The 25,799-nt window shown below is 46.3% G+C and overlaps 1 protein-coding gene across 1 annotated transcript in view; it reads right to left on the bottom strand.

Annotated features, from left to right (window-relative positions):
- The window catches only part of TECPR2 (tectonin beta-propeller repeat containing 2), a 107,345-nt gene that overhangs the window by 59,250 nt on the left and 22,296 nt on the right, over nucleotides 1-25,799 (bottom strand). The window contains exons 3-7 of the mRNA XM_021679855.1: nucleotides 20,565-20,693; nucleotides 20,038-20,169; nucleotides 10,198-10,355; nucleotides 2,018-2,330; nucleotides 237-369 (exon numbers count right to left, since the gene is read on the bottom strand). Of these exons, the coding sequence (XP_021535530.1) occupies nucleotides 237-369; nucleotides 2,018-2,330; nucleotides 10,198-10,355; nucleotides 20,038-20,169; nucleotides 20,565-20,693 (865 nt within the window). The remainder of the gene's footprint in view (nucleotides 1-236; nucleotides 370-2,017; nucleotides 2,331-10,197; nucleotides 10,356-20,037; nucleotides 20,170-20,564; nucleotides 20,694-25,799) is intronic.

The raw sequence follows: 25,799 nt of genomic DNA on the forward strand, positions 1-25,799 counted from the left end.
AGCGTGGAGTCGGCTTGAGATTCTCTCCCTCTGCCCCTCCCCCTGTTCGCACACATTCTCTCTCTGAAACAAAACAAAACAAAATATCTTAAAAAAAAAAAAATCATAGGAAACCCTCCAAATACTTCCTTGTTTAAATAAAGCTACAGTCATTTAACTAACAAAGTAATGGTAAGGTTTATAAATTATAAACTACAATTACATATACATGGGTACATTTTATAACAAATACAAACCTATTGATGCCAGTCCTTCAGGTCTGCTTGAAATTCTTATAATGTTCCTATCTCCCTTTAAGAAAAATATTTCATTTTCTGTGCAGGAAACAGACACGATATCACCTGATCCTTCCAAACCAGCAATTGTGGACTGTCCAAAAAAGAAAAGAAAAAAGAAAAGAAAATCACACCACCAGGCAATAGTAATCGTTGAAAGCAAACAGACATGGGCAGGAATCCAAATGAGTCAAATGACACCTGTGTTTTGTTGGGCCCACTTTCTGAAACTTCTTAAGAGTAAACGAACGCAAAGGTAGGGAGTATCCGACAGATACATGACCTGGAGTCATAAACCTTGCCAGTGAATTCATGAGCCTGAGGGAAGAGCTCACCGCACCTCTGAGCACTGGGAACCGTGTCCTGCCTCGCCCCCTCCCCCCAGCACATGGAGCGCATGCTCCTCGGCAGGACCTGCCTGTCAGCCTCGCACAGCTGCCCTGGTCTGCGCTTCAGGTGCCCTGAGCGGAGGAGTGGGCCTTGTTCCTCCAGGATGCCATGGCTCTGCTCAAACTCCTTTCCTGACTCTTGTCTACTGGGAGAGTTCCAACTTGATTCAGACATCGCCTCCTCGGCAAACAGTCCCCGGGGAGCTCAGCCTCAGTGGCACTGCCCGGGACTCGTCCCAGCTCACAGCACTTTGTACGAATGCCCACAGGGAATGCTGCTCCTGGTCTACAGTGATGTGCTGACCGGTCTCGACCCCCTACTGTGTGCACTCCCGCGGGAGAGACAAGTGGACACTGCAATTCATGGCTCCGAATAAATGGAGAGAGGGAGGAGGCCCCTAACACCATCTGAAAACAGGACATCCAGAGTCTGAATGATTTTAAAACATTCTCTTTTCGGCTAATAATACAAACAAGAGGCAGTTCACTATAGAGAGAAAAAGGGCCTGAATTCTTCGTTAATTTTAATTTTAATTTTTTTTTTAAGATTTTATTTATTTGACAACGAGATAGCACAAGTAGACAGAGCAGCCCGCAGAGGGAGAGGGAGAAGCAGGCTCCCCACTGAGCAGGGAGCCAGATGTGAGGCTCGATCCCAGGACCCTGGGATCATGACCCGAGCTGAAGGGAGACGCTTAACCAACTGAGCCACCCAGAGGCGCCCCTCTGTTAATTTTTAAATAATCCTGATGAACATCTAGAAACATGCCACTAATCTGAAAGCTGCCCATCATGTTGCCACACAGACTCTGATGGCAGCCACGTCTGCACATGGACAGCCCCTTGTCTCATGAAGTTAATTACACCTGTCACAGAAAGCACTGGGGTAAAGGGCTCAGAAGAAAGGAATCGATACACAGTCACCAAACCTCTCAACCCCACTGACTACTAAGAGCACATCCAGTTCAAAGAGTACCCAGAGAAAGAAAAAAACTTAAGTTGTCTATAAGTGGAGAAGAATACAAAAATGCCTTTCAAAGTGTTCCTTAAGAAGAGAAACCAACTCAGGGCTAAAAGGCAGCTTGGTGGCCCTAGCCCAGCTCACCCTGCCCTCAAGTTCCAGATGAGGGAAGCCATGCCAGGCAGACCAGACTCCTGCTTAGAGGCAGAACAGCTAGAAGGTTCTACCAAAACCAATCTATAAAATAATCAGACCCTTACTTGATTCCTTGACTGGCCCAAAGGAAAAAGTAAAGCATTAGAATCAATGCTGTCCCTTCTATCGTTCTGAGAGATAATCTGTAGATAAACACTGTAAAGACACCCAAGATGTGGTGCGATCATGTCACTTACCTGGTTGACGGTGTCTAGAAGGTAAATACTGTATTCATTCCAACTCAACACCCAGCCTTCTTGAAAGAAACACGAAACAAGCCCCAGGTGTTTCTCAGGTAAGCTGCAACCTCCCCTGTTGGAGGATTCCAGACGTGGGTACAGTTCAAAAGGCTTGACTCCTCCAGCAAAGACATCTTTTAAGATAAACGTGGCTTGAACAGTCCCACGGATGTCTGCCTTCCACAGTCGGAGCCCAGGCCGTGATGCGTACAAGGTCAGATCACTCTGCTTACAAAGTCCTGGTATAAAACAAGCTCCAAATTTCCCAGTGCTGAAATTACAAAAAAGAAAGAAAAGAAAGAAAAAGAAGAAGGGAAAGGAAAGGAAAGGAAAGGAAAGGAAAGGAAGAAAGAAAAAGAAAGAAAGAAAGAAGCGATATGAACTGATTTAAAGTGACAGTTGTCAACCCTTGATATCAACTCTAATGAGAATTTTCTGGATAAGCCCGAACAAGATTGATGTTTTTTCAAACCCTCTGCTATGGTTTGTTCTGTTGTTACTAGAACGACGCTGTCATCTCTGTGTCTTCTGCTCCCCGTAGCCCCCTTGCAAGTGTGCACCCACTGAGTGTGCAGCCTGTCTCATGGCAACCCGTTTTGGTGCTGTGCCCAGGGCTTTGTCCCCACCCTCAGGCTCAATCCTCACAGCAGCCCCATGACGTAAAAAGTCCAGCTCCTGTCTCAGAGAAGAGAAAATGAGGCAGAAGCTCACAAATCCAGGTCTGACCATCCTCTCCCTGCTTGGAACTTCTGTTCCTTCTAACGCCTGATTGCTGTACTCACTCCAGCATCCCAGCGAATGAGCGTCATGCCTACCATTGAGTCTGAACCCATCACAGGGACCAGCTTCCCTCTGGTCCCCAGGCATGGCAGTTTTCTATTTTTAAAATTATGAAATACCTAACACAAAAGAATGTATGTTTTATTATATAAATAATACATGTTATTTTATACTATACACACACACACACACACATTTATAGGCATATAAAAGTTATAAAGTCTAATAAATGAAATGCACACCCGGGAACTCCCTCAACTTCAGAAATAAATCATCAGGGACACGGGTGATGCTCCTAATGTTCCTGCCCCTCTGTTCCCCAGGTGTGACCACAGACTGAATTTTGTTTGTTATTCCCTTGCTTCTACTATTATTGATAATTTAACCACATACCTATGTATTCCTAAACACTACATATTTTTTAGTATTATCTTTCATTTCTATAAAAAAAGTATGATGCTACTTGTATACTTTTGCAAATTGCTTTTAACATTGTATTTCTAAGATTTATCTTTACTGATAAAAAAACTATAGCTTGTTCATTTTCACCGCTACATAGTTTGCCACAATATTTTTACTCACTCCCTTGTTGATGTGTATTTGAATTATTTCTACTTTGTTATCTTAAACAACGTGTTACGAGCATTTTCATGCAGACCTCCTAGCACGCAGGTGTAAGAGTCTGCCCAGGACCTCCGGGAGATGGAATTGTTGCTCTGTTGGGTAACTGTTGGGTTGCTGAGTTGACCACCTTCAGGTTTAAAAGACAACTTCAAACTTTTTTCACAATGTGATTATACCAACCTATGCTCCCACCAGCAATCTGAATTCTTTTTTCCCCCCCAAAGGCTTTATTTTTAAGCAATCTCTACACCCAATGTGGGGCTCAAACCCATGACCCTGAGATCAAGAGTCGCATGCTCCCCCCAACTGGGCCAGCTGGGCAACCCTCTGAGTTCTCATGGTCCCATACCTTTGCCCAATCTCAGGCTCCTACCAGAGTTCAAAGTTCAAGAGTTTCAGTCCACCCTCTCCCCAAAATACTTCCCTGATTGGAAGCAGTGGAAAGAGTACCGACTCTCGACTGACAGCAGGGCTCGATTTCCAGCCCCGACATTTGCTTTGTGTTATGCAACCTTTCTGGAGCTTGGTTTCCTAATCTGTAAATCAGGAGTAATCATTCCCATCTCAGAGGTTCAAGCGAAGATTAAGTGAGCCAGTCTACGAAGGCACAAAAGCACCGCTGGGGCTACAGGTGCTCGCAGCTGGGATCGGCCTCTAGCTCTATTCACGCCAGCACCGCGTGCTCCCCACGGGCCCCATGCCTCTCTCCTCACCCTCCCTGCACGCAGCAGCGCACCGGCCCTCCTGAGGGGCTGTCTCCAGGGCCCATCCCACACGGTCACGTAGATAGAGTTATCTGGACGTTTCTATGCATGTCAGTATCTCTCTAGGTCCCTCTGGCTGCACAGTAACTAAATCCCTCTGGATAGGGCCCAAGGAGGGTATCGAATATCAAATTCGGCTTTGAAACGAAGACCGTTAGATTAACCAAGACTGTTCTAACGCTGTAGATCATTCACGGACAACTCTATAATCAGCATCGTGTTTGATTACTGCCTTTGGTGGATTTGTTCTGGGAAGATTCTCTAAATAGACCCAAAGGAATTCTAGCAGGGCAGTCCATAACCTCTTCCTCTTGACCTTCCTGTCAAATCCATGTCTGTCTGGTGACCCAATTGTTAAATGTTTTCCATCTATTTATAGGTCCTCTTAAAAATCGCTTGTCACTTCCACTTTGATTTGTTCACCTTGGGTAACTAAAGCATTCACTGGAACAAACACTGTGTGAGACCCGGGGCCATGGGCAACGTGAGGGATGAACGAGACGAGATCCTGGCCCGGACTAAGAACAGACGGGGGCAGATGCGTGCACGTGTATGAACCACCACAAGAGCATCTGAGGCTCAAAGGGCTGCCCAAGGAGTCCGGACGGGGTGTGTCCCGACTGGGGCAGGAGAGGGCTAGACCCAGGACTATTACCTGGCTGAGGAGGGGATGGGCACTGTGGGGGAAGGAACATGCTGAGAGGGTCCTGGTGGGCGGCTGGCTCTAAGGAAATGCTGAACGTGTGGTGTGTGGTCAGCGGGGGGAAGGCAGATAAGCTGGGGATAACAACTAGCTAGAGCGAGGTGTAAACTGTCCTACACCCCAGGCTTGGCGCCACCCACCTGCCGTATGACTGTGTAGCACCTGCTGCTGTCCGTTCTCAAGTGGACCCTCAGACTCCAACTTTTAAGGTCTAGGCACCATAGGGTTCTAAAATCCTAACTAAATTAACCTACTTTTTTTTTTTTTTTTAAGATTTTATTTCTTTAGAGAGAGAGGGAAGAGCGGGGAGGGGTAGAGGGAGAAGCAGACTCCCCGTCGAGCAGGGAGCCCGATGCGGGGCTTGATCCCAGGACCCCGGGATCATGACCTGAGCTGAAGGCAGACGCTTAACGACTGATCCACCCAGGCGCCCCTGTTTGGGGTTTTTTAAAAGATTTTATTTTTAGGTAATCTCTACCCCCAGCGTGGGGCTCAAACTCACAACCCCGATATCAAGAGTCTCATGCTCTACTAACTGAGCCAGCCGGGCACTCTGAAAGTAATGTTTTCTAATGTGCTGTATAATCTCTGGTGCCACAGACCTGAAATGCTGAGCGTGGACAGAGAGCCCGAGGTAAGAGAATGAAAGTCTAATAAGATGGGTGACAAAAGGCTCAGCAGCCAACTGCCCACAGACCACCACATAGGCACAATGGCAGTGACCCTGTTCCAGAACCTGATGCTGGCTCTGCTGGGGGGGCAGGCTCCATAGGTCCACACCCAACACGGGTGGCCAAGCTCAGGGGCCCTGACGACAGGGCCACAGGGGACACCTAACAGGTAGGGAGAGGTTTCCACCTGAAATAGTGCAACACAGACCCCGAGGAGAGCAAAGATACAACACTTCTCGGGAACAGCCAGCGGGCTCTGAGGTCTTCTGGGAGTAACAATGTATTTTAGCTGGTCTCGTCTGAGGAGGTTCACAAACTCCATCAGAAAAGGATGACCCCATCCCCCACCACCGAGGTTCCCCTGCCTGCAAGTGCTCTGCTCCCTGCTGAGAACACCCCAGCCCTATTCAGGCCACGCTGTCACCCACCAGCGGGCTTGAGAGGCCACGACGGGCACCGCCATCCTGTGCTCTGTGCCGGCCAGCGCCAGCCACCCAGCCACCCTGCCAAGGCGCCCCCTCCTCTGTGTTCCCTTCCACAAAAACCAGCCCCCTAAAAAGCTGTCTCTGAGCACTGCGATCCTGTTCCCTCCAGCCCTTTCACCCTCGGCCCCTCTCCTTCAGCAAGGCTGTGTGTAGCCACCAGGTCACCAAATCCAAACATCTGTCTCACGCCATCTCTTGGGGCCGTCAGCAGCTCTGACGTAGCCTTGTGACACTTCCTTCATGTGGCCTCCAACTTCTCACTCCTCTGAACCTTCCTCACATCCCAGTCTCTGCCAGTGCCCAGAACAGAGACCCCCCCCACTTCTCCAGCTATGCTCACGCCCGCAGCGACCTTGTCCGTCCCGGAGCTTTGAAGACCGTCTACATGCTACAGGCTCCCAAATGCGCGCCCTGGCCCCACCCGCTTCCCAAGACGCACGGCTGCTGCACCTGCCCCTTTGGCTCTCCCCTGGGAGGAAGACCATGCTACCTGTCCACAACAGACTCTTCTATCATCTCCCCCAGGCTTCTCTAGGCCAGTGTGCCACCACTCCCCTGAGTGCTCAGCTGACTAATCTCCCTCTCTCACCCCCCAGAGCCAACGTGTCAGCACACCTGTCAGCTCTGCCCTCCGAGCATTCCTACTACCCTGGCCTGGCCTAAGCCCCTGGCTGGCCCCCCTCAGCTGCCACTCCTGCCCCCTCCAAAGAGCAGCAAGGGTGACTTGCCCTGGTCAAAGCCTCTCATGACTGCTGGCGTGCTAGAATAAAGCAGCCCCTGAGTAAGGCCCACAAAGCCTACGGGATGGGGTCCTACCTGGCCCCTCTTCTGCTCCACACACACATGGCCTTGCTGCTCTCCAAACCCTCAAATGCTTGGCACACGCACTGCTTCTGCCTCAAGAGCTTCTTTCCAAGGTCCTCTGGTGGCTCCTTCTGCCCTGCTTTCAGGAATCTGCTCCAGTCCCTCCTGCGGAAGAGCCATCCCTGCCTGCCCATCTAGAGCACCCACCTGTGTCCCCTGCTCTCTCCTCTCTAGTCCATATCCTGGTTTATTACTACCGAGCATTCTAGAATATATTTAATGTTGGTCTCTCCCTTCAGGAATGTGAGCTCCCCGAGATTAGAGGTTTTCCCAGTTCACAGCTGTCTCCTCAGATGGAGAAAGCTGCCTGGCACACAGCAGAGACTCGGTGAGGATTTTTCAATGTTAGGTGAATAAACACTGTTCCTAGGTGAACTCACCCAATGTCAGGGTCTCAATGTCGCTTGCATCTAATGATTTGCAGGCCTGTAGATGTCACTCCTCACTATGACTCCCACTTGACTGCTACCTAACAGGCACCTCCAGCTCAATATGTCCCCCACAGAATGGCTGCCCCCCACAGAATGGCTGTCTAGACCTCAAACCCAGGCTTGCCCCACTGTGCCCACTGCAGCTACCGAGCTGCTACAGCCAGCAGCACAAAGTCTTCTCTTCTTTCCTTCCCCTCCCCTCTACCTAATCCATTATCCAGCCCCGTGCTATCCCCAAATTACAGCTCCCTCCATCTCCCCGCCTCCTGATGGCCACCACCAGGAGCCAGCCTCCATGCCTGGTCCCGGGACTCCTGAAGTACCCTCCTCACTGCCCCCTCCTGCCCATCTCCAACTGAGTCTCCACACAGAACCAGGGGTGAGCTCTGAAACGTCGCTCATGTTGCCATTCTCCTGCCTAAAGCACTTCAATAGCTTTTGGTTATGCCTAGAATAACTCGGCCAATAGCACGTGGTGCCCCCAGCCACCAACCCCTAAGCTGGCTCGGGCCCTCCTTTCCAATCTCATTTTCTTTTCTTTTTTTTTTTAAGATTTTATTTATTTATTTGCAAGAGAGAATGAGAGACAGAGAGCACAAGAGGGAGGAGGGTTAGAGGGAGAAGCAGACTCCCTGCCGAGCAGGGAGCCCGAGGCGGGACTCGATCCCGGGGACTCCAGGATCATGACCTGAGCTGAAGGCAGTCGCTTAACCGACTGAGCCACCCAGGCGCGCTCCAATCTCATTCTCTACCAGTGCACCCAACCCACTGCTCCTGGTCACCCCGGCCCCCTCTGGCTCCCTGAACATTGCAAGCCCTGCCCAATCGGTGGCCTTCGGTTTGCTGTTTCCTGAGACCAGAATGCTCCTCCATCAGCTCTTCCCATGCTTGAGGCTTCTGCTCAAATATCACTTCTCCACAGAAGTCTTTCCAGACCATTCTAAGAGAGCGTGCCACCCCCACCCGAAGGCTTCCCCCTGGCTGCCTGCTCCACAGCACACACTGCAGGCTACACAGGGATCCTGCTTGAGGGCAGAGACCTGTCCTTGGCTCACCGCTGTCCACCGTGCACGGCTGCCCCTCAGGCACACCAAACACCTGCGGAATGACACACTGCTTGCAGGGGGCAGACTCGCCAGACGCCCTTTCTGAACCACAGACTCACAGCACCCAACAGAAAAACAAGCCTTTAAGACCCAGGGGTGAACAACTTTTCCATTTATTCTGTGTTATCCCCACTCCTCTAGGGCTCAGTGAAATAGACTTCCCGGGGAGAAAGGGGACACATTTGTTTGCATCCGCACCCTAGAACAGTGCCCGGCACAGGCCAAAAGACCAACTACACATGTGCACCTGGAGGGGCTCATGGAAACTTGCTTAGGTTTCCATGACGGAGGCTGGAAGACCAGGTTTTAAGAGAAGGACTATTGGCTGATCCACGTGAAAAGTAACTGGTTTTCGTATCTCTCTCTTTACCCTCCAATATCCTTCCAAAAAGACACTGATGACAAGTCAGGACAAAACATCAGGCAGAAGAGGGGACGCTGGCAGAGGGAAAAGCAAGATGAAGATGTGCAAAACCCCTAAGCCAGGGCTACAAATTCTACTGCGTTTTCTGGGGGCCAATAGGGAGACTACTGCTATACAAAGGCTAAATTGTTGATGGAATTGAGGGGGTATTCAGAATAGAAAACGGAAGCCAAAGGGAGGCATGACTAGGTCTTTTGGTAGCTAAGGGCTGCCACCCTCCGCCCATCTGAGCTCCCCTTCTCCGGGCCATCCGTCACCCACCCGGCTGTCACCGCCAGCCTCCGTGGGCCCTCCCCTCATGGGCGCAGCCAATCCATGTCTCACTGTCAGCCTGCTCACCACACTCCCCACCCACCTGCCACCCAGCCCCTCTGATTCTCTATAGGCAATGGTGCCCTTTTACCAAGAACTTCTCCAAATCCTGCTGCCCAATCCACAAGCTGCTGGCGCCCATCCTCTTCCTGTCCCCACTTGGCTCTCTGCCCCTCTCAGAATGAGGCGGTGGCCCCACCACTTTACCTAGTCCCTCCTCACTGACCCCACACCCACGTAAACCAGGCCCCAGGGCTCCACAAGTGTGTTTCTGGCAGGGAGGTCACCATGCGTTCCTGCTGCCTCTTCCCACATGGCTGGTAGGCAACTGGACTTGACCCCTTCTCTTGCTGTCCTTCCAGGTGGTAGGTAAATGGGGGGGGGGGAGGGAGACAATCTCTCAGCCTAGAAGCCACCCCCTCCAGACCTTCCCCAGTCCTCTTGGCCAGTTCCACTCCTCCCTCGCCCACTCCTTCGGGGAGTCTGCCCTCACCCCTAGGCCGGGTAGAAGCTTCACAGCACCCCACACACATTGCTCCATAGCAGGTAACATAACTATTAGCAACTTTTCTGCTGAGTTTATTAAGTTTCCATGATGGTGGGCTCACAGCTACTTTGTCTGCCAGTTATCCCCAAGCCTGGCACAGCCCACAGAGTGCAGAGGGGCTCTGGCCCTTCACCAGGGCTGTGGTGGAGGGGCGCCCACACAGGGGTGGACCCAAGGCAGACTACATCGGAGATTCCCCTAGGTCTGGCACTCAAGGCAGGGAGGCCACACCTGCAGGTTCTTGCAGCAGATCAAGAGGGACACACTCTTTCTGTCTGATGCTGGGATGAGGTGTCCCGGGCAGGTGAGGGACCCACCGGGAACCCCAGGCTTAGAGCCACGGTGGGCTTGCACATGGCAAACAGGAAACCTAGGAAAACTTAAAGCCCCTCTGTAACCACCACGCGGGTGCACTTGTGATGCTTACCTTTTCCTTGGTTGTGTTCCAATCTGCTTGACAGACTTTTCTTCCGTGTAAAAAAGCAGGCTTCTTTGTAGTGTAGACACGAGCAGTACTTTCTGGCTATAATCCAGTTGCACGATTGAAGATGGCTCTTCCAACACCAAATGGGAGTTACACACACCCTGTGAGAGAGTCCAGTTAAACCGAACTCAGTGTGGAGTTAAAGTAACCCAACTTCCTCTATGACTGGGAAGCATCCTTTTGTTATTTGTATTTGGGTCAAAATACACCTTAAAAACGTATGTTGTTAATTCTCATCAGATTCAATGTCAACCCACTGTGATGAAATTATTTGGAAAAGTTCTTACGAATGAGAAAACAACAGTAACACCTATCTCAGGCTATATCAAGTTTGGTAAGAAACATTTAAAAATTCTGTATAGGGCGCCTGGGTGGCTCAGTCGGTTGAGCGACTGCCTTCAGCTCAGGTCATGATCCTGGAGTCCCGGGATTGAGTCCTGCATCGGGCTCCCCGCTCAGCGGGGAGTTTGCTTCTCCCTCTGACCCTCCCCACCTCTCGTGCTCTTTCTCATTCTCTCTCTCAAATAAATAAATAAAATCTTAAAAAAATAAAAATAAAAATTCTGTATAATTTCTTTTAAAATGTTCTCAGTAGATAGTTCAAAGAAGAGTCCATAAAGATCTAAGTGGAAATATGTTACACTAGGAGTAGAATTTATTCTAGTAGAACACAACGGGACTTTCTATAAAATTATTGTGGCAACTATCACCTAAGGTCACATTACACTCTTCCCCCACAAAGAATTCAAAGCAATTTTGGGGACATTATGGCCTTGGCAACTGAAAGGGTCAGAAAAAAACAGAACTGAAGTAATATTAAATATACTGAAGACCAAAGGTAAACTCTAGGAGGTATTTCACTGCTACCACAAACTCTGTTTCTTGGTGTCAAAAATCTGCTTCTACAAGTTACTCTTCTCCCAAACCAGTTTCTTCAATTGTTTAAGAAATCCTGATGCACTTTCACAGACCGTTCGGGGGTAGGGGGGAGAGCGGCAATCAGACTTACTGGTAAAATTTACATACAGTAAAATTCGCCCTTTTTAGATACATGATTCTATGGATTGTGACAGTGCATACAATTGCACAACCACCAAGACAGTGAAGGGAGAGGGGTTCTCATTGCCCACAAACATCAAGCAGGTCTTCCTCCCACATTTATAGTTACGTAAACTGTAGCTTTTCAGTTTTTGACTTAGCTTATAATGAACTAAATTTATTGTATGAATTTTGCAAAAACACTCAGCCTCCCATATCTTTCTTTTGCAAATCTCTTTGTACTTGCATTTTTTTAAAAAAAAACCTATCAGAACCTCAATAAAGCTGGGAAATAAGTTCCCGGGGTGCCAAGGACACTGTTTTCTGCATGTGGCTTTCTCTCCGCTTCCTGAAATGCAGGCTCGGGAGCAGTGCTGTCCTGGTGCTGCCCGCAGGCCTGAGCAGAAGGAAGGAACACCACAGGGACTCCTAATAACCTCAACACTTTCCCACACAACAGCGGCTCTCAAAGTGTGCTTGGCAGTCCTCTCCACAGGGCCTGCAAGGCCCAAGCTATTGCCATCACAATACTCGGTTGCGTCTGCCTTTTTCACTGAGCTGACATTTGCCCTGACACAAAAGCCATGGTGGGCAGAGCAGGGCCCTGAACGCCACCAATCATCACCGTGCCCTCCGCCACCGCTCACGGAAAAAATGTGCGTTCCACTGAAGACTGTCTTTGATGCAAAACAATTATAATTTCATTAAATCTTGGCTCTTGGGTAGACACAGTTTTGAATTTTGTGTGACAAAACGGGGCATGCACACCCGGTCCTGCCCCCCGAGGTACTCTGGTTCTCTCAAGGAAAAGCACTGGTTTGTGAGAGCTGGGAGCTCAACCAGCTGCTTTTTTTTTTCACAGAATACCATTTTTATTTGACATACTCTAATTATTCAAACATGGGTATTTGGCAGACATTTTCTCAGATGGAACAAAGTGACCTGTCACTTTGGTAAAAACAAGGAATCGTGTTTGTTGCTGATATTAAATTTCCAGTTTTCAAATGAGGATTAGAACTGAAAACTTGTATCGACCCTTGTGAACTTGAGCAATTCCCAGTAGCTAAAGACTTTTCTGATCGGAATGATGCTGATATTAACAAAGATGTGTTCTTTGATATTATATAATTGTGTCAACATTTGAAAAGATCTGCATCACTCAGTAGATCAGTATTTTCCAAGTGACCAACACATGATATTACAAAATCACGCGTGTATCGAAGAGTCATTCAAAGTGCAAGACAGACCACTGGATTTTACTGTTAAGAGTACAGAAATCCATCCATATGGTTTTAGCTTCCCAGTTACAACTGACCTTTAAAGAAACCACCATCCGTCAGTTGGGGGTAAGAATGAAGAATATCCACAATTCTCTAAAGAGGCTATTACAATGCTTGTCCCGTTTCCAACTACAGGTCTGTGGAGGCCAGATTTTTCTTTATATACTCCAACCAAAACAATGTATTTTTTTTTAAATTTTATTATGTTATGTTAGTCACCATACAATACATCATTGGTTTTTGATGTGGTGATCCACGATCCATTGTTTTCGTATAACACCCAGTGCTCCATGCAGTACGTGCCCCCCTTAATACCCATCACCGGGCTAACCAATCCCCCCTCCCCCTTCCCCTCTAAAACCCTGTTTCTCAGAGTCCGTAGTCTCTCATGGTTCATCTCTCCCTCCAATTCCCCCCCCCCGCCAATTTTTCCCTTCCTTCTCCTATTGTCCTCCATGCTATTCCTTTTTTTTTTTTTTTTTTAAGATTGTATTTATTTGACAGAGAGACACAGCGAGAGAGGGAATACAAGCAGGGGGAATGGGAGAGGGAGAGGCAGGCTTCCCGCGGAACAGGGAGCCCGATGTGGGGCTCGTTCCAGGACCCCGGGATCATGACCTGAGCCGAAGGCAGACGCTTAACGACTGAGCCACCCAGGCGTCCCTCCTCCATGCTATTCCTTATGTTCCACAAATAAGTGAAACCGTATGATAATTGACTTTCTCTGCTTGACTTATTTCACTTAGCATAATCTCCTCCAGTCCCATCCATGTTGATGTAAAAGTTGGGTATTCATCCTTTCTGATGGCTGAGTAATATTCCATTGTATATATGGACCACATCTTCTTTATCCATTCATCTGCTGAAGGGCATCTTGGCTCTTTCCACAGTCTGGCTATTGCGGACACTGCTGCTATGAACATTGGGGTGCATATGGCCCTTCTTTTCACTACATCTGTGTCTTTGGGGTAAATACCCAGGAGTGCAATTGCTGGATCATAGGGTAGTTCTATTTTTAAATTTTTGAGGAACCTCCACACTGTTTTCCAAAGTGGCTGTACCAACTTGCATTCCCACCAACAGTGTAAGAGGGTTCCCCTTTCTCCACAACCTCTCCAACATTTGTTGTTTCTTTCCCTGTCCATTTTTGCCATTCTAACTGGTGTAAGGTGGTATCTCAATGTGGTTTTGATTTGGATTTCCCTGATGGCTAATGATGATGAACATTTTTTCATGTGTCTGTTAGCATTTGTATGTCTTCTTCAGAGAAGTGTCTTTTCATATCTTCTGCCCACTTTTTGACTTGATCATTTGTTTTTTGGTGTTGAGTTTGAGAAGTTCTTTCTAGATCTTGGATACCAGCCCTTTATCTGTAGTGTCATCTGCAAATATCTTCTCCCATTCTGTGAGTTGCCTCTTTGTTTTGTTGACTGTTTCCTTTGCTGTGCAGAAGCTTTTTATCTTGATGAAGTCCCAAAAGTTCATTTTTGCTTTTGTTTCACTAGCTTTTGGAGATGTATCTTGAAAGAAGTTGCTGTGGGCGATGTCAAAGAGGTTACTGCCTATGTTCTCCTCTAGGATTTTGATGGATTCCTGTCTCACATTGAGGTCTTTCATCCACTTTGAGTTTATCTTTGTGAATGGTGTTAGAGAGTGGTCGAGTTTCATTCTTCTGCATGTGGCTGTCCAATTTTCCCAGCACCATTTATTGAAGAGACTGTCTTTTTTCCATTGCATGTCTTTTCCTGCTTTGTCAAAGATTATTTGACCATAGAGTTGAGGGTCCATATCTGGGTTCTCTATTCTGTTCCATTGGTCAGTATGTCTGTTTTTGTGCCAGTACCATGCTGTCTTGGTGATCACAGCTTTGTAATATAGCTTGAAATCGGGCAACGTGATGTCCCCAGCTTTGTTTTTCTTTTTCAACATTTCCTTGGCGATTCGGGGTCTTTTCTGATTCCATACAAATTTTAGGATTGTTTGTTCCAGCACTTCGAAAAATGTCATTGGAATTTTGATCGGGATGGCACTGAAGGTATAGATTGCTCTGGGTAGCACAGACATTTTAACAATGTTTATTCTTCCGATCCATGAGCATGGAATATTTTTCCATCTTTTTGTGTCTTCTTCAATTTCTTTCATGAGTGTTTTGTAGTTCCTAGAGTATAGATCCTTTACCTTTTTGGTTAGGTTTATTCTGAGGTATCTTATGGTTTTTGGTGCTATTGTAAATGGAATCGTTTCTCTAATTTCTCTTTCTACAGTTGCGTTGTTAGTGTATAAGAAAGCAACTGATTTCTGTGCACTGATTTTGTACCCTGCCACATTACTGAATTGCTGTATGAGTTCTAGTAATTTGGGGTTGGAGTCTTTTGGGTTTTCCACATAAAGTATCATGTCGTCTGTGAAAAGAGAGAATTTGACCTCTTCTTTGCCAATCTGAGTACCTTTTATTTCTTTTTGTTGTCTGATTGCTGTTGCTAGGACTTCTAGTACTATGTTTAACAATAGTGGTGAGAGTGGGCATCCTTGACGTGTTCCTGATCTTAAGGGAAAGGCTCTCAGCTTTTCCCCATTGAGGATGATATTTGCTGTGGGTTTTTCATAGACGGATTTTATGAACTTGAGGAATGTTCCCTCTATCCCTATACTCTGAAGAGTTTTAATCAGGAAAGGATGTTGTATTTTGTCAAATGTTTTTTCTGCATCAATTGAGAGGACCATATGGTTCTTCTCCCTCCTCTTATTAATGTGTTCTATCACACTGATTGATTTGCGAATGTTGAACCACCCTTGCATCCCGGGGATAAATCCCACTTGGTTGTGGTGGATGATCCTTTTAATGTATTGTTGGATCCTATTAGCTACGATTTTGTGGAGGATTTTGGAATCCATATTCATCAGGGATATCGGTCTGAAAGTCTCCTTTTTGATGGGGTCTTTGCCTGGTTTGGGGATTAAGGTAATGCTGGCCTCATAGAATGAGTTTGGAAGTTTTCCTTCTGTTTCTATTTTTTGAAACAGCTTCAGTAGAATAGGTATTGTTTCTTCTTTGAATGTTTGGTAGAATATTTGGTAGATTCCCCAGGGAATCCATCAGGCCCTGGACTCTTCTTTTTTGGGAGGTTTTTGATCACTACTTCAATCTCGTTACTGGTTATTGGCCTATTCAGGTTGTCAATTTCTTCCTGTTTCAGTCTTGGCAGCTTATAGGTTTCCAGGAAGGCCTCCATTTCATCCAGAGGCATATAGTTGTTGATAATAATTTCTAATAATTGTTTCTATTTCCTTGGTGTTAGTCATGATCTCTCCCCTTTCATTCATAATTTTATTAATTTGGGTCCTTTCTCTTTTCTTTTGGATAAGTCTGGCCAGTGGTTTATCGATCTTATTAATTCTTTCAAAGAACCAACTTCTAGTTTCGTTGATTTGCTCTACTGTGTTTCTGGTTTCTAATTCATTGATTTCTGCTCTAATTTTAATTATTTCTCTTCTAATGCATGGCTTAGGCATTGTTTGTTGCTTTTTCTCTAGTTCTTTAAGGTGTAGAGTTAGTTGGTGAATTCGGGATTTTTCTTTCCTTTTGAGCGAGGCTTGGATGGCTATGTATTTCCCGCTTAGGACCGCCTTTGCAGTATCCCATAGGTTTTGGACCGATATGTTTTCGTTCTCATTGATTTCCATGAATTGTTTAAGTTCTTTGATTTCCTGGTTGACCCTGGTTGACTTTTGAGCAGAGTGGTCTTTAGCTTCCAAGTGTTTGAATTTCTGCCAAATTTTTTCTTGTGATTGAGTTCCAGTTTTAGAGCATTGTGGTCTGAGAATATGCAGGGAATAATCTCAATCTTTTGGTATCTGTTGAGACCTGATTTGTGACCCAGTATGTGGTCTATTCTGGAGAAAGTTCCATGTGCGCTTGAGAAGAATGAGTATTCTGTTGTTTTAGGGTGGAATGTTCTGTAAATATCTATGAGGACCATCTGGTCCAATGTATCATTCAAAGCTCTTGTTTCCTTGTTGATTTTCTGCTTAGATGATCTGTCCATTGCTGAGAGTGGAGTATTGAGGTCTCCTACAATTATCGTATTGTTATCAATATGACTCTTTATTTTGGTTAGCAGTGGCTTGTATAGATGGCTGCTCCCATGTTGGGGGCATAGATATTTACAATTGTTAGATCTTCTTTTTGGATAGACCCTTTAAGAATGATATAGTGTCCTTCTGTGTCTCTAATTACAGACTTTAGTTTAAAATCTAATTTGTCTGAGAAGAATTGCTACCCCAGCTTTCTTTTGAGGTCCGCTGGCATGGAAGATGGATCTCCATCCCTTCACTTTCAGTCTGGATGTATCTTTAGGTTCAAAACGAGTCTCTTGTAGACAGCATATGGATGGGTCCTGTCTTTTTATCCAATCTGCAACCCTGTGTCGTTTTATGGGAGCGTTTAGGCCATTCACGTTGAGAGTGATTATTGAAAGATATGAATTAATTGTCATCATGTTGCCTGTGAAGACGTTGTTTTTATAGATTGTCCCTGTAAATTTCTGTTGTAGATCACTCTTGGGGTCTTTCTCCTTTTATAGAACCCCCCTTAATATCTCTTGCAGGGCTGGCTTAATGGTCACATATTCTTTCAGCTTCTGCCAGTCGTGGAAGCTCTGCATCTCCCCATCCATTCTAAATGAAAGCCTTGCTGGGTAAAGTATTCTTGGCTGCATGTTCTTCTCATTTAGTACCCTAAATGTGTCTTGCCAGGCCTTTCTGGCTTGCCAGGTCTCTGTGGATAGGTCTGACGTTATTCTGATGTTCCTCCCTCTGTACGTAAGGAATCTCTTCCCCCTAACTGCCCTTAAGATGGTTTCCTAGGTTCTAAGATTTGCAAGTTTTACTATTACACGCCGGGGTGTTGGCCTGTTTTCCTTGATCTTGGGAGGGGTCCTCTCTGCCTCTAGGACGCGAATGTTTGTTTCATTCCCCAGATTAGGGAAGTTCTCAGCTACGATTTGCTCAAATACATCTTCTAGTCCTCTCTCTCTCTCCACTCCCTCCGGGATTCCAATTATTCTGACATTGGAACGCTTCATTCTGTCACTTATTTCTCTGATTCTATTTTCATGGATTCTGAGTTGTTTTTCCCTGGCCTCCTCTTTTCCCTTTTCATCTATTATATTGTCTTCCAGGTCGCTTATTCGCTCTTCTGCCTCAGTTACCCTAGCTGTTAGATTATCTAGATTGGATTGGATCTCACTGATAGCATTTTTAAGTTCTGCCAATTCACCTTTCACTTCTGCCCTTTGAGACTCTATGTTGTCATTAATTGATTTCTCCATTCTAGCCATTGTCTTCACAATCGCTAGCCTGAATTCCATCTCCGACATCTTGGTTATATCTGCATCCACTTGTAAATGTGCAGCATAAGTCATAATCTCTGAGTCTTTTCTATTTTGGGGGCTCCTCCTCCTAGTCATTCTGTTGATGGATGTTTGAGGGAATGTATAGAGTCCAAATTATTGACCAGAACCCAAGCAAGATGCACCTGTTTTCTTGGGACCTTAGGGTTGCTGGCCTCTTGTTTTCCCAGCCTCTCTTCTGCGGGAGGGGCCTGCCACGCTGTTACTCAGGCAACCCTGTTTGGGCGGAGTTGCCCTGCCCCCCCTGTGGTGGGGGATGGGCTCAGAGGGGAATCAGTTTTGGGGGCTTTTGTTCTCTGGCGGCTTTCCCTGGCGGCTTTCCACGTCTCTTCCGCGAGTCAGAGCAGAAGAGACCGTTTTCAACCCTCTGCTTCAGAGCAGAGAGATCACAGTCTGCTCTTCAGTGAGCTCTCCAGGCCACACTGTCTCCGCTGCTGTCTGTGCTGCTATAAACTGCAGCGGCCTGGGTTGTGCGCCCCTCCGCAGCGCTCCCAGTCCTGCCTCCAGGTTGGAGCACGTCTCTGCCCTCTGTGCTTCTAAAACCACCAGCCGCTCCCGGTTCGCCCGCGCAGCCCGCTCTGGGTTTCCGCCCCGGGGGCTGCCCTAGAGTCCTTTCCCCGCTGCTACCGGTCTGCGAGTCTGTGCCCGTCCGCAGCGTGCGAGGCTGTCGCTCACCGGCGGTGTAGGCCAGGCACCCTCCCGCTGCCATTTATCCTCCGATATCTGCCCGCGGAATCACGGCTCCCTGCTTCATACCTTGAAACCAACCGCCTGCGATATTCTGCTTGTAGAGATCCAGATCTTCTTACATCTCAGGCTGGTTTCGTGGGTGCTCAGAGTGGTCTGGTAGATATCCAGCTCATTCCGGGGACCAGTTGAAATAGGGTCCCCTACTCCTCCGCCATCTTTCCCCCCTCCCAAAACAATGTATTTGTAACAGTTTATGCAGAATGCAGCTGTCCTCCATCAAGCCAGCCATTAAAGAGATTTGCAAAAATGTAAAGCAGTGTCTTTCTTTTCACTTGTTTCGAAAATAGTTATTTTCATAAAAATGTTATTTCTAGTAATAATAGGTTTATTTCAAAATAAAATTAATAAATATTTTTAAATTTCTCAGTTTTAATTTCTACCATGGTACACTTAGTAGCTATAACCCATACAAACAGAAGCTCTTTGGGATCCTCCTTTTAAGAGTGCAGAGAGGTCCTGAGACCAAAAACTTTGAGGACTACCACTGGAGAGAACTTGTAATAGGTCAGTCGTGGATCAGAGGGACTAAATAATTGCTGAATTCCTACTATGCATGAGGAATGAAGGCTACACATAAGAAAATGAAAGGCTCGTGCCACCAAGATGTTCAGTCTAGCTGGGCAGACATGTGACCCAGCAAAGCAAAGGCCTGCACAGAGCCACACGTGCGATGGAAAAGGTGCAGGCTTTGGAGCAGAGCCTGTTTGAAGCTGGGTTCTGCCAGGTGTTCGCTGTGACCCCGGGCTAGTGACGGGGTCACTGAGCCTTGGGTTTTTCATCTACTGACGGAGGAAGAGCACACGTAACTCAGGACGCTGTTGTGAGGATTAAACAAAGCAACAAACACAAAGGTGGCGGCTGGGCACCGGGCTGCCACCAAACCTCCTCTTCCTCGGCCCACTCCCTCCCACGTGAGAGGCAAGGTTTAACTGGGGCGAGCTCTCTGCCCCCTGAAAGCACTGACCTCTGTTAACAGTTATGATTATGAAAGGCTTCGCATGGTTCCTACAAACCCTTTAAGGAGGGAGGAGTGACAATGGCTTCTGTTCGAAGGAGCAGTGGGAGACAACAGGACAATGAACACTGTGAAGGAAGGGGCCAGTGCAAACAAAGGCCAACCCTTTAGTCACAGAAGTAGAAGCTCAGAAGACGTTAGAGAAGTCCTTGAGGGATAACGTTACCAACAATAATGAGATTATAAAGGGACAATGATTGAGAATACAAACTGACCAACTAAAATGTAATTATGGATATAATTTCTCCAAATATAAGAAGGCCAAAAATATTTCTGGAAATAATCTTACCTGGTCTAGATCCAGAGAAGAATAGACAATTTTCCCTTTGTCATCTCCAGAGAACAATTTCATTCCATTGGGGCTCCAAGCCAGAGCTGTTATGCTATTTTTGTGAATACCGGTGACATCAAATCTCCGAAGCTGGGAATAACCGGTAAACATGAGCGCAAGGAGAGAAAGGAACAGACACTGTGAGACGGGGCTCTGTGGGCACGGGAGTACACAGGCCCTCCTAATCGTGGAGGAGCTGGTTTTCCCAACCTTGTTTTCTACACAAAACCCTGTTCAAGGTTCCCTCTGGCTATTTCTCTTTAAAACTGACAGAGGGGAGCCAGAGAATATTAGGCACAATCTAAATTACCCAAACGTGCTTTCTGCCAAGTGTCCTACCAAGGACCAAAATGTTATCCGATTATTAAGAGCACAGGGTGAAGTTTTTCTAAGCATGTATTTTCCAGGCTGATGAGATTTCTCATTTGAAGATCCACGAGGAATTTGCCAAGAAGTTAAGAAATGCCAAAGTGACTAGTACTTACTTGTTTATTTCTCCCTGGCAGCGAGGATACAAGCTGAAAGACAGCAACCCTCCCGGAGGCAGTGCCCACAGCCACAAGGTCATCGAAGCAGCTCAGCAGCTTTACCACCGTGATGGGTTCAGTTTTCCCCTAAAAGAGCAAACGTTCAAGACAAGGCTAGCTTCTGGAATGTAAACATTACCCCTGGAGGCAGAAGCCACATCAGGCTGCAGCCTCTACAAAGCCCTGGTTGAAAATGTATGCAACTCAGAAAAACAATTACATCTGTTAGAACCCTCCTTTTTTCTTCTAGGTCCTTCATCTTGAAATGACAAAATAAAAAACACATTTCTAATGAAGGAAATGCTCATCAATCAAGTCTCAATATTCTGAGCTCTTAAGGAGAGCGTGCTAAGAAGCTTGGAGACAGGAGACTGGAGTAAGAAGAGCTATCCCAGACCCAAGCTCTGCGTCCTTCTCTTTCAACTTGGACAAGCCACTCAACCACTGTAGTCCATGGTCTGTCTGCCATGCAGGCTTGCCACAAGGATCAAGGAGACGATGCATCTGAAAGTGCTTTGTAAACGGATTTGTTCTTAGATCAGTAATCAAATAACACTAACTCAAGCTTCATACACTGGTTTATTAAAAAGCACATGTACAGGGGAACCTGGGTGGCTTAGTTGTTTGGGCGTCTGCCTTTGGCTCAGGTCATGATCTCTGGGATCAGCCCCGCGTCGAGCTCCCTGCTTGGTGAGGAGCCTGCTTCTCCCTCTCCCTGCCCCCTGCTCATTCTCTCTCTCTATTTCTCTCTCAAATAAATAAAATCTTAAAAAAAAAAAGCACACATACAAGCATTGCACACAGATATTCAGGTTCCCGCCCATTGAGTGAAACCATTCATTCAGAAAAATTAACACAACCATTTGACCTTGCTAAGACATATGGCAAGATCTCCAATAAACTACTTTGATCCCTACATTTTGATGCAGTAATTTAGATGGTAATCAATCTGTCAAGTGTGGAAGCATACCCTCCACATTCAGGATACTGAGTCAGCTGCTATGGTAATATAACCTAAAGTAGGTCGCAGTCCCGCCCTCCTAAAGCTGAGCTGTGGCAGTGAGCCATGCACATGAAAAGCCGCCTACAGCCAGTGGGGGTGGTGATGACTGTACTCACTTCCATCTGGTACTTCACAGCTTCCAGGGTATTCTCGTGGGCTATAAATGTATCTGGTGAGAGATTGTGATAGAGGTAAGGAATTTGGATCTTAAGCTACAGGAAGGCAAAGGGGAGCCCTGGAAGATTCCTGACTTTGCCAGTGTATCCATCAGAGGTGTTTCTGATAACCCCAGTCAGGCACAGCACAGAAGGAGGAGGAAGTGTGACCAGCCGGGAGCCTTCCGCGGTAGTTCAGGCGAGAGGTACTATGTGCATAGTCTGGAGAAGTGGCAAAATGAATGAGCACAAAGCCAATGAAGAAAGAAGACTCTGTCAAGACCTGGTTGGCATGATGACAGCAACGAGGAAAAGAGCACAGCAACTCCCCTTTACTGAGCGTTCCCCTGCGCCAGACAACTTGTTAAGCACTTTACATGCATTATCTCCTTGATTCCTCAAACAACCGTGAGGGGACGTACTGGGGCTTCCTCATTTTCCAGAGGTGAGTGGTTTGTCTAAGGACACACAGCTAGAGGAGTCGAGAGGATTCACACCCAAGTATGACTCTCTCCAGGGGCCCTGCCCTGCCTTGCTGCTCTACGCGCTCTCTGAGGGTGAATCCACAGGCCTGCAGATGGAAGGGTTGGAGGCTTGTGGAGAGGAAGGAGAATAAAAGGACTTTATGATCTGCAGTGTGGGAAACACGAGTGATGGTTCCTTGAGCAGAATACACTGGGGCCACTCTGAGGGAAGACGGTGACAGAACATGTTTTAGACACAGGTAGTCTTGATATAGCAGCAGGATGTTGAAGAGAACAGCACCCTGGGAATTTGTAATTATAAAAACCGCTACCACATCAGGAATCAAAATCCCTTACTGGAGATCTTGCCATGTTGTAAGACAAATTCAAAATAGCTGTGTAATTTTTCTGAATGAATGGCTTCAAAATAAAAATCATTACTCAGATGGGCAGAAAGCCTGAATATCTATGTGTGGTGCTTGTACACATGCTTTTTAATAAACCAACATTTTGAGTTAATGTTATTTAATATAATCATTAATAAATGTATGGTTCTTAAGAACAAAAACATCCCAAGAATCAGATTATCAATACTTAGCTTCTGATAGAAGCAAAACACGAGGCTTCAACTGTCTACAGTATAAGTCTAGCTATTCTGGAAAACATTCCCCTCCAAACACCTAGAAATGCTGAGTAAGATGTATAAAATAACTTAAAAAAAAATTTATTTATTTGAGAGAGAGAGAGAGAAAATGTGTGTGTGCTCACATGCACATGAGTGGGAGGAAGGGGAAGAGGGAGAGAGAGAATCCCAAGCAGACTCCATGCTGAGCGCGGAGCCCATGGGGCTCGATCCCGCAACCCCAAGATCATGACCTGAGCCAAAACCAAGAGTCAGATGCTTAACCAAGTGAGCCACCCAGAAGCCCCCATAAAACATCCTTTATGGTGCCTGGGTGGCTCTGTTGGTTAAGCGACCACCTTCGGCTCAGGTCATGATCCTGGAGTCCCGGGATCGAGTCCCGCATCGGGCTCCCTGCTCAGTGGGGAGTCTGCTTCTCCTTCTGACCCTCCCCTCTCTCATGCTCTTTCTCTCTCAAATAAATAAAACCTTTAAAAAAATGCATAGCTGATCTCTAGAAAGTAAAAATCTACAGGGGCCAAACACAAAAAGAATATTGTCAAAATATTGTCAAACCCTGAAGCTACGGGCCACCCTAGGACTATCTGGCCAACACCAAGAGCCTCGGTTTCCTGAGCTGAGCAGGGCTAACGAGGATGAGGTTTCAGGCCAGATGAGTGGGGGGCTGGAACTGATATCCCCTGCAAAAGCCCCTGAAGAACCCATGAAAATCTAACCCTCAGTGAAAGTGTAAACTAGGGAAAAATCAATTTGCTGGCAACTCTGTCTTCTCTCAGACACTGACTGAAGTGACTAAAAAAGAAAAATGTTCCTCAAGAATCTGCCATCCCAAGCCTGTCCTGTTTAGCATCAGAGTTTGAATTTATTTTCCTTTCCCACTCCAAAAGGGCTCCATGCCAGCAGTCGATGTGAAGTGCTTCGATGTTAGTAGCAGTCCAAGGGGCCTGGCAGAGTGAGTATAAACCCCATCTGTGGGACACAGTCTTGACCCAGGTCCCTCAGCATTCACACGTATTGGGACCAGCTGCAGAGCTCCTAATTAGAAACTACCATAGGGAAAAAGGCCCCATGAAGAAGAATCAACTAAAAAAAGCAATAATAGAATTGGACAACCCTTTGCCCCCACCCAAGTATTACATTTAGACTGAAGAGACCCAGAACATAAAAGAAATATGCTTAAAATTTTCAAGAAATATAAAAGGAAATTAAAACATAATAGTAAGCTACTATCAAAAATGAAAAAGAATCAAAAGAATTTAAAACCTTAGTAGTGATTACATAGCAGATTAGTCACAGCTGAAAGAAAATTATTGAACTAGATAATAGATCTGTGCAAGAAAGAGGAAAAGATAAAAAATATGAAAGAGCAGAGGCCTGGAGGACAGATACAAAGGTCCAAACTACATCTAATTGGGACGCCTGAAGAAAAGGGAATAAATAGGAAGCAACAACTTCAGAGATAAGGGCTAGAAGTTGCCTAGAATTGATGAAAGACCTGTGTCCTCAGGAGTACAAGCCTTAAAAAAGATTAATGGAAAGAAATACACTAAACACACTGTGTAGTGAAACAGTAAAACCTCAAAGACCATGAGATGGTATTAATATCAGACAAAAAGGCAAATGACCACATATGAATAATTATTAAAAAACAAACTTCTCAGGGGCGCCTGGGTGGCTCAGTCGTTAAGCGTCTGCCTTCGGCTCCGGTCATGATCCCAGGATCCTGGGATCGAGCCCCGCATCGGGCTCCCTGCTCGGCGGGAAGCCTGCCTCTCCCTCTCCCACTCTCCCGGCTTGTGTTCCCTCTCTCGCTGTGTCTCTCTCTGTCATATAAATAAATAAAATCTTTAAAAAAAAAAAAAAAAAAAAAAAAAAAAAACAAACTTCTCAGGGCACCTGGCTGGCTCAGCATGCAACTCTTGATCTCAGGGTTTCGAGTTCGAGCCCTACATTGGGTGTACAGATTGCTTAAAGATAAAATCTTTAACAAAACAAAAGAGAACAAAACTTCTCAACAGAAACAATGGAGTCCAGGAGACAATGGAAGATCATCTTCAAAATGCTAAGACAGAAAAACTGTTAGCTTTGAATATATGCCTGTCTAAACAACTTAGAGACACAGAGACATTTAGACAAACAAAAAAAATCAAGAGTACAAGACACTTATATGTATGATGAGAAAGCGCAGATATCATAAGAAAACTATAGACCAATATCCCTCATAAATACAGATACCAAATGACCATAATAAAATATTACTGAGATGAATACAGCAAGATTTTTAAAAAGGATAGTACATCACAACAGAGTGCAGTTTACAGAAGTAATGCACAGCTGAATTAATAATCAAACTCAATACATACAATATGCCATATTAACAGAATAAAGAAGAAAATCATGTTATCTCAACAGATTCAGAAAAAGTATTTGACAAGCGGGGTGCCTGGGTGACTCAGTCATTAAGCGTCTGCCTTCGGCTCAGGTCATGGTCCCAGCGTCCTGGGATCGAGCCCCGCACCTGGCTCCCTCCTCAGCGGGGAGCCTGCTTCTCCCTCTCTCGCTATGTCTCTCTCTGTCAAATAAATAAAATCTTCAAAAAAAAAAAAAAGTACTTGACAAGCTTCAATGCTCATTCATGATAAAAACTCTCAGAAAACTATGAAGAGCAATAAGTAGAGGGGCGCCTGGGTGGCTCAGTTGGTTGGGCGACTGCCTTCGGCTCAGGTCATGATCCCAGGGTCCTGGGATCGAGCCCCGCATTGGGCTCCCTGCTCAGCGGGAAGCCTGCTTCTCCCTCTCCCTCTGCTGCTCCCCCTGCTGTGCTCTCTCTCTCTCTCTGTCAAAAAAATAAATAATATTTTTATTTATTTATTTATTTGACAGAGAGAGAGACAGCGAGAGAGGGAACACAAGCAGGGGGGAGTGGGA

This window comes from Neomonachus schauinslandi, chromosome 9 (genome assembly GCF_002201575.2).
Source record: "Neomonachus schauinslandi chromosome 9, ASM220157v2, whole genome shotgun sequence".
Classification (NCBI taxonomy): domain Eukaryota; kingdom Metazoa; phylum Chordata; class Mammalia; order Carnivora; family Phocidae; genus Neomonachus; species Neomonachus schauinslandi.